Source organism: Amblyomma americanum, chromosome 4 (genome assembly GCF_052857255.1).
Source record: "Amblyomma americanum isolate KBUSLIRL-KWMA chromosome 4, ASM5285725v1, whole genome shotgun sequence".
NCBI classification, from domain to species: Eukaryota; Metazoa; Arthropoda; class Arachnida; order Ixodida; family Ixodidae; genus Amblyomma; species Amblyomma americanum.
The window spans coordinates 67,532,890-67,540,186 of NC_135500.1; the positions used below are offsets into that span (position 1 = coordinate 67,532,890).

Below are 7,297 nucleotides of genomic sequence, written 5' to 3' on the forward strand. Positions count from 1 at the left end.
ACAGGCGCTCCAACAGCAGGGTGTTGCACCAAGTTCTCGAGGAGTCCGATGTGCTGCAGCGTGTACTACATTTACTCGTTAATGTTAGCAATCGTTCAAATTAGTCAACACACCCATACGTGAAAAGTTCAGAAACGGCGCGACCGAGAGCGAAACGCACTCGACAGCGTAGAGAACGCCCCGTATGTTTGTAAGTAAACACTGGTTTCTTGCTGTTTTCACCTTTTTTCTGAAAAAAAAGTGCCCTAGCAATAGTAAAAGTAGGTTATTTGTCAACAAAAAGTGCCAATAATGCAGACGTGCACACGCGGCACAAGCAAAAGCGGTAGATGGCGCGTTATGCGCAGCCGATGTAGGCGGCGGATTGCTGTTGAGAAGCTTTAATGCAGCAGACCATTTATTAACAGTGCATTTCAGTTTGTGCAATATGTGGTATGCTCGAACAAACGTAAGCGGCGTAATTGTTTTGTTTTGCTTGTGTTTTTGTGTTTAGTGACGTCACCGGAACTTCCGCTGCTGTATTTTTGGGAGCGTTTACAGAGAGCAGTTCGCCTAGTCGACACTCGCGGCGCCACCGCCGTCGCGACATCAGTGGCCTTCTGGATAGCAGGCGACTGCAGGTGGTGCCTACGGGCTGCTGACTTCGCTGCTGTATCCGCTATGCTCTGCGGCCAAAATGTGGAAAAGCAGAGGCAAAACGTGTTCCGTGTTCGATTGTAAGAACTGCGACGCAGATTTGAGGGTTTGGAATGTATCTGTCTGCGAAACGCACGGGCCTCAACTTCACGAAGATTGTCCGTGCACTAGGCCTTTTGCAATGCATAGATTTCCGCAAGAAGAGAAGAACAAGTTGGTACGAGAGCACTGGATTGCGAATCTACAGAGGAAAGACTTCAACCCCGGCTCATCGGCTAGGGTGAGTACACATGATAAAAGTGAAAACACCGGTTGCTCGGGTTGTTTGCTGACGGTATACCTGTAACGCCGGCAGTCACCTGCGCGCTCGAGCCGCAGTTCAAATGAATTTCTGTGCATGGTCTGACGGGAGGTTTTGGTTTGCCAGTATCGTTTCAGTCACCTTGCATTCAGTGTTCATCTGAGGGTAGGGTAGTACGGCTTAGAGCCTGCTGTTTTAATTGTAAAAGTGATCTAACCTAGGACCGAGCTAAACGGGCTGATGTATGTACATGATGTACGTACATACATGTCCGCGTTTAGTCGGTGCCTTTCGAGTCGGCTGTGCATTCGCGCTTGAAGCGTAGATCCTTTGCATTGTAAGTACCTTATCTCTACCATCTCGTTTCGAAATACTTACGCGAACGTGCGGTGCTGGCTGCATTTCATTTTCGCCACAACGGGGAGGTACTACGTACGTGTGTTAGCGCACGTGACATAGGCGATTTCATAATACGGCCAGAAGCTTTCCAGGCATTGTGCTGGACTTTTTTTCGTTTATGAATATTGGCATCGCACATCCGAGGAATGCTGTTGGGCTATCTTTGAGTGAGTGCAAACGCCGGTTGAAAAATTTTTTCTTGGTTGTGTGCCCCGGTTTATGGAAAACAAAACTTCTCAAATATGCATTGTGAAAATATTATGGTGCAATATTTTTGAAGAGCACAAAGGAGAAGTGCAATGCCTGGACAGTTGCATGAAATGACCATATTACATGTTTAGTTAGAATGACCATATCCCATATTTCCCTGTATTTGTGGTGTTTGACGTAGTCCGCTTGCACTGGTTGTCAGAATTTAAGTGGCCTTCATACACATTTCTTGCAGGTATGCTCAGTTCATTTCATTGATGGGCGTCCCTCTAAAGACAACCCGTACCCAACACTGCACCTTGGAACACCGGTATGGCTTTCGGAGGTTTGTTCTGAACTGCAGTTTATTTATTCTTTTGTATTTTCATACTCTGCAATATTTTAGACTGCTCACCACAAGGGAAGAAGGAAGCTGGTGCGGCACGATGTCAAACCTTTGGAGCCTGAGACCTGTTCAACAACTGAACCTTTGTCACACCATTTATCAGACGAGCAAGATGAAGAGAGTGCTGCAGCTGATGATCACCTGCCTATCAACATTCAGCAAATCCTCTGTAGTTGAGGGATGGTTTGCCATCTGTGTCAGGCATTTCAACCATGTAGTTGTAGACAACTGAAATAAAGAATGATATCAGTACAGTATGTCATCATGTGTGCTATTTATGTAGCTAGTTTTGTGGTAATAAAACTTTGTCCCCATGCTGAAAGTTGGATGCCAAGAAATCTAGTAAGGTTCTGCAGAATACACTTATGCTTTCAGTTGCTGACAAATATTGAAAACTAATTATTTGTGCCTGATCGGCCGCGTCAGTCATGCTGCGACCCGCCGCATATGTTTACGATGGTTGAACGGCTGGTATTAGCTCCTGATGTTCGACTTTGCAAAACCAAAATAAAAGGACTGCTCATTAAATGTCTCCACAGTTCCAACCTTTTTTGATCTAACGTGACTGGCGCAGAAGCATGCAGTGAGGAATATTGTCACTTGTGCTGATAGTTTTACGTCGCATTTTACTAGCGGCTGCCAGTTTTGGCTTACTGTCCACGCTGGAAACTTCGCTTATCGTACGCAAGGCTACCGCAGTAGATCGCGCGATGCCATGCAGCAGCTGTAGGTTAAACGCAAAAGAGCTTTTCTCAAGTGCTAACTTGTTTGCAAACGAGTGCACGTTGAATCTCGCGCTCCTTGCGGCAGGCTACAAAAAGCATAAATTCGGAAACCCTTTCCGCAAGCGAGTAAAAGTTCGATTTCATGCAAAGTCGAACATCAGGAGCTAATACCAGCCGTTCAGCCATCGTAAACATATGCGGCGGGTCGCAGCATGACTGACGCGGCCGATCAGACACAAATAGTTAGTTTTCATTATTTGTCAGCAACTGGTACGCAGGTGTTGGGGATTTTTTGCAGAATGAGGCCGTTACGAGCCAGCTGCACAAAAAGTACAACTTTGCGCAACTAACTTGTGCTGCAATCAAATCTGGGATGTTCTCGCTTTAAACTCACGCACGAAAACAGTCATAAGCACACCAGGACAGAAATCCAAGCAGTGTTTTTGGCTTTAGAAAAGCGGGAAAAGACAGACAGCGAGCATACCATCGTCACCAAGCAAAGCGATGTGGCGTGAAGGCTCACACAAAAACAAGAGCAAAGAGTCCTAAAATACAAAAAAAAACAGCGCACTTACACGGCCGCTGAAGCTTCGGCCAAAGCTTGGTGTCATCCACCCATCCTGCATCCATTTTGCGAGCAAAAATAAGTACTATCGCAGTAAAACGCGCTTGCAGATGAGGCTTCCGCACAGGCAGGCAGCGGAGTCAGAAGGCCAGCAATGGAAGAGGGGTCACGTGACCAAATATGGCGGCGCCCATGCTTCCGCGCTGTAAAGCGTCTATAGTGAACTAGAATACTTTCTAGTGGCGCGACCGGTGGCTGCTGGGGCCAGCTCGGCTGAAGCGAGTTGATACTGACGGCCGCCAGGGGCGCTGGTATCCCGATTATGTTGATAAAGAAGTTAGGACCAAAATCCAAGCAAACATTAATACAGGTAGTGAACAAAATGATAGTGGATGAGAAAGTCCCCGATGAATGGCGATTAAGTAGAATGAACATGATATATAAGGGAAAGGGGGACAAAGCAGACGTAAGTAACTATCGCCCCATAACAGTGACGTCTGTGGTTTACAGGGTGGTGATGCAAATTATAAAGGATAGACTGCAGGCTTGGGTGGAGAACGAGGGGGTGCTAGGGGAACTACAGAATGGGTTCCGGAAACAAAGGAGGTTGGAGGACAATCTATTTTCATTGACACAGTGTATAGAAATTGCGGAAAAGGAACATAGGCCCTTATTGCTAGCATTTCTGGATATTAGGGGAGCCTATGACAACGTTACTCAGGAGCATTTGTGGGACATATTGGGCACATTGGATGTGGAAAATGGAGTAATTAATCTTTTAAAAGATATATATAGAGGTAACAGAGTGCTCATAAAATGAGAAAAAAATGTATCAGGGCCTGTAGAGATACAGCGGGGGCTTAGACAAGGATGTCCTCTGTCCCCTTTGTTGTTCATGTTGTACCTGCAAGGTTTGGAGGCCAAGCTAGAGGGGAGCGGACTAGGTTTCAACCTATCTTTTTTCAAGCAAGGGGAATTGATTAAACAGACATTACCGGGACTAATATATGCGGACGATATAGTGATAATGGCTGAAAACAAGGAAGACCTGCAGAAGTTGTTAGACATATGCAGTACAGAGGGAGATAGATTAGGCTTCAAGTATAGTAAGGAAAAATCTGCAGTCATGACATTTAATGAAGAGGGCGGCGAGCATAGAATACAGGAGTTCGTGCTAAAGGTAGTGAATGAGTACAAGTATCTTGGGGTGTGGATAAATAACAGTGTTGAGTATTTGACAGAGCATGAAAAATATGTAATGAATAAAGCTAGTAGGAATGCAGCTGTCATGAAAAATAGGGCACTGTGGAATTACAATAGGTATGAGGTGGTAAGAGGGATCTGGAAAGGGGTGATGGTCCCTAGCCTGACCTTCGGGAATGCGGTCCTGTGTATGAGGCCAGATGTTCAAGCAAGGCTGGAAATTAGGCAACGGGGAGTAGGGAGGTTAGCTTTGGGAGCACATGGCAATACACCAAATCAGGGGGTACAGGGTGATATGGGATGGGCGTCTTTCGAGAGCAGAGAGGCTAGCAGTAAGATAGCATTTGAGGAACGATTGAGAAGGATGGATGAAAAGCGGTGGGCTAGGAAAGTTTTCAGATACCTGTATATAAAAAATGTTGACACGAAATGGAGAAAGCGAACTAGAAAATTGACAAGCAAATATCTGGACAGCAGTAAGGGGGCAAATCAGCAATTATCGGTTAAGAAAAAGGTTAAAGGAACAGAGAGAGCTTTGTGGAAAACAGGGATGCTGACGAAATCGGCACTAGAAACATACCGGACCTTTAAACAGGAAATTGTCAAAGAAAATATCTATGATAATTGTAGGGGAAGTGCTTTGTTGTTTGAGGCCAGGACTGGAGTTTTGCGGACTAAGAAGTATAGAGTCAGGTACCAGGAGATAGACACTTTGTGCATTGCGTGCGGAGAGGAGGAGGAAACGGCTGAACACTTGATACTTTTCTGTAAAGGGCTTCACCCTACAGTGGAAGGCAGCGGGGCTGACTTACCCAAGGCATTGGGGTTTAGGGATAGTGAAGGGAAAGTGGATTTTAAGAGGTTAGAAGTAACCAAGCGAAGGTTATCTGATTGGTGGCTAAAAGCAAGACAGGAGTAAAATTTCACAAGACATGGCTAGGTGGCTTGAGCCACCGCCCGATGTAAAGGGTTCAGCCGTATCCATCCATCCATCATAGCCTCCGGCGCGCGCGTTGGCAGCACGTGGCAATGCGGTGTGTTATTTAGCTCGCTTCGCGCGCGCGCTGTCACGCAGTTAATTTTACTTTAGCGTTCGTATCTTGCTGTTAAGTAGGGATAGCAGTGAGCAGGAACTATGTAGCATCAGTGTCAGGGAATTTAACGAAGTTATGGCGAAAAGAAGAACTGATTCCCACTGTTTTGCGCCAGGCTGCCGCACCGGCTACCTGGGCGCGCCTAAAGCACCGTTGTTTGCCGCACCAAGAGACGACGAGTTGCGAGGGAAGTGGGAGCGGAACATGCGAAGGGACGACAAGAGCCTCACGGAACTATCAGCAGTGTGTGAGCACCATTTTGAAGCCCACCTCATATTGCGCGACTACGTTCACGTAATCGACGGCGTTGAAGTGCGTATACCCAGAAGCAAGCCGTCGTTAGCTCCCGGTGCCATTCCGACGCTGCTGCCTGGGTGTCCAGCCTACCTCTCTGTTAAAACCCCTAAACAGAGGACTGAAAGGAAAAGATCTGCTTGTCAAACAATTCCACCACGAAGCAAGAAGCCTAGATCAAACTGGGACTAGCCTGCCTGACAACAAGTCTCACTTAATACAGTGTGCTATAGTGAACTGGTGCACGACCACATGACTAACTGAACGCTTTATTATTTATGTGTCGTAAATAAGTTAAATAGCTAAGTGTGATTCAAACTGAACATTAACATTGCTCTTGCAGGATCATTCATGGTGTTATACAAGTCATGACGTCACGCTTTCCAGCTGAAGCACTGCGTCCCAACTCTGCATCGGCCGACAAGTTGAATTCTTTTCTGTCGTTTCTGTCAGAGTGGGAACGTCATACAAATGGGCAGCGGGGCTTTCTAAGCCAGTCCACAGTAACTGGACTGCGTGTAACGCTATGCAGTACCTTGTCGCTGTTGAAGTACTTGACTCAACACATTGGTTTCAAGTATGTAATGACAAGCAGGGTGAGCCAAGACCCCGTGGAACATCTTTTTGGCATCGTCAGACAGTCATCGGGATGCAATACTCATCCTACACCTCAGCAGTTCATTGCTACAGTGAACTGCCTCAGCTTCAGCAATCTTGCACACTCTGTGTCAAGAGGAAACTGCGAGCCTGCTGTTTTAAGTTCACTCTTGAATGCAGATGCTGGTGAGCAGGACACTTGCACTGGGAGGGAGAAACTCATTGACAGATTTCTCGATGCCGGAAACTTGGATGCAGCCGACGCCCTGCTCACAAAAGCTGTGCCTGACCATTCTTCCATTGTTGTGGCATCAAGCGACTGCAGGCTAACCTTTTACATTGCTGGTTACGTCGCGCGAAAATGCGTTCTAAAAACGGGTTGTGAAAGGTGTCTTAACCTTCTTTTGCTCACCAAGGAGGCAGCGGACAATTTAAACTATAGGCGACGATTATAGTGAACTAGAATACTAGTGAACTAGAAAAGTTGCGGTGGCACCATCACATGGCGTCTGTTAGAAAACGGCTCGCCTGCGCCTCGCCGCTCGCGCCACTAGAGAGTTTTCTAGTACACTATGGCTGCGTTCCAATACTCTAGACGTCTAACAAGACGTCTAGTGTGACGTCTAGGAAGCAGTCTACATGTCCATGTATTGGAACTTGTCTAGTGCTCACGCCGCCTCGCGGCATAATAATGTAACTAAAGCTTATGAACAGCTGTACTACTATTTTTCACAAACTGAGCAATAAAGATAATTAAAAACGTGTTTTCAACAAGTTTACACATTTCTTCTGGAATGAATTTGCGCGTAAACCGGACTGGTGGATGTGCCTATCGGTCAGTCTACTTGTAGCAGACGGGACCGCTCTCCGAAGACGACGCTAAAGAGA

General features: G+C 46.4%; 1 protein-coding gene across 1 annotated transcript; it reads left to right on the top strand.

Moving 5' to 3' along the window:
• Nucleotides 1–553: 553 nt before the first annotated feature.
• LOC144129552 (uncharacterized) lies at nucleotides 554–2,108 on the top strand. The gene is made up of 3 exons (XM_077663698.1): nucleotides 554–916; nucleotides 1,782–1,856; nucleotides 1,932–2,108. Exons 1-3 carry the CDS (start codon nucleotides 677–679, stop codon nucleotides 2,106–2,108), a joined length of 492 nt encoding a protein of 163 aa, XP_077519824.1. The 5' UTR covers nucleotides 554–676.
• The last annotated feature ends 5,189 nt before the right edge of the window (nucleotides 2,109–7,297 follow it).

Coding starts and splice junctions, on each gene's coding strand:
- LOC144129552 (XM_077663698.1), top strand. CDS start 677: ATGTGGAAAAGCAGAGGCAAAACGTGTTCCGTGTTCGATTGTAAGAAC. Junction 917..1,781: donor ACCCCGGCTCATCGGCTAGG/GTGAGTACACAT, acceptor CATTTCTTGCAG/GTATGCTCAGTTCATTTCAT. Junction 1,857..1,931: donor CACTGCACCTTGGAACACCG/GTATGGCTTTCG, acceptor GCAATATTTTAG/ACTGCTCACCACAAGGGAAG.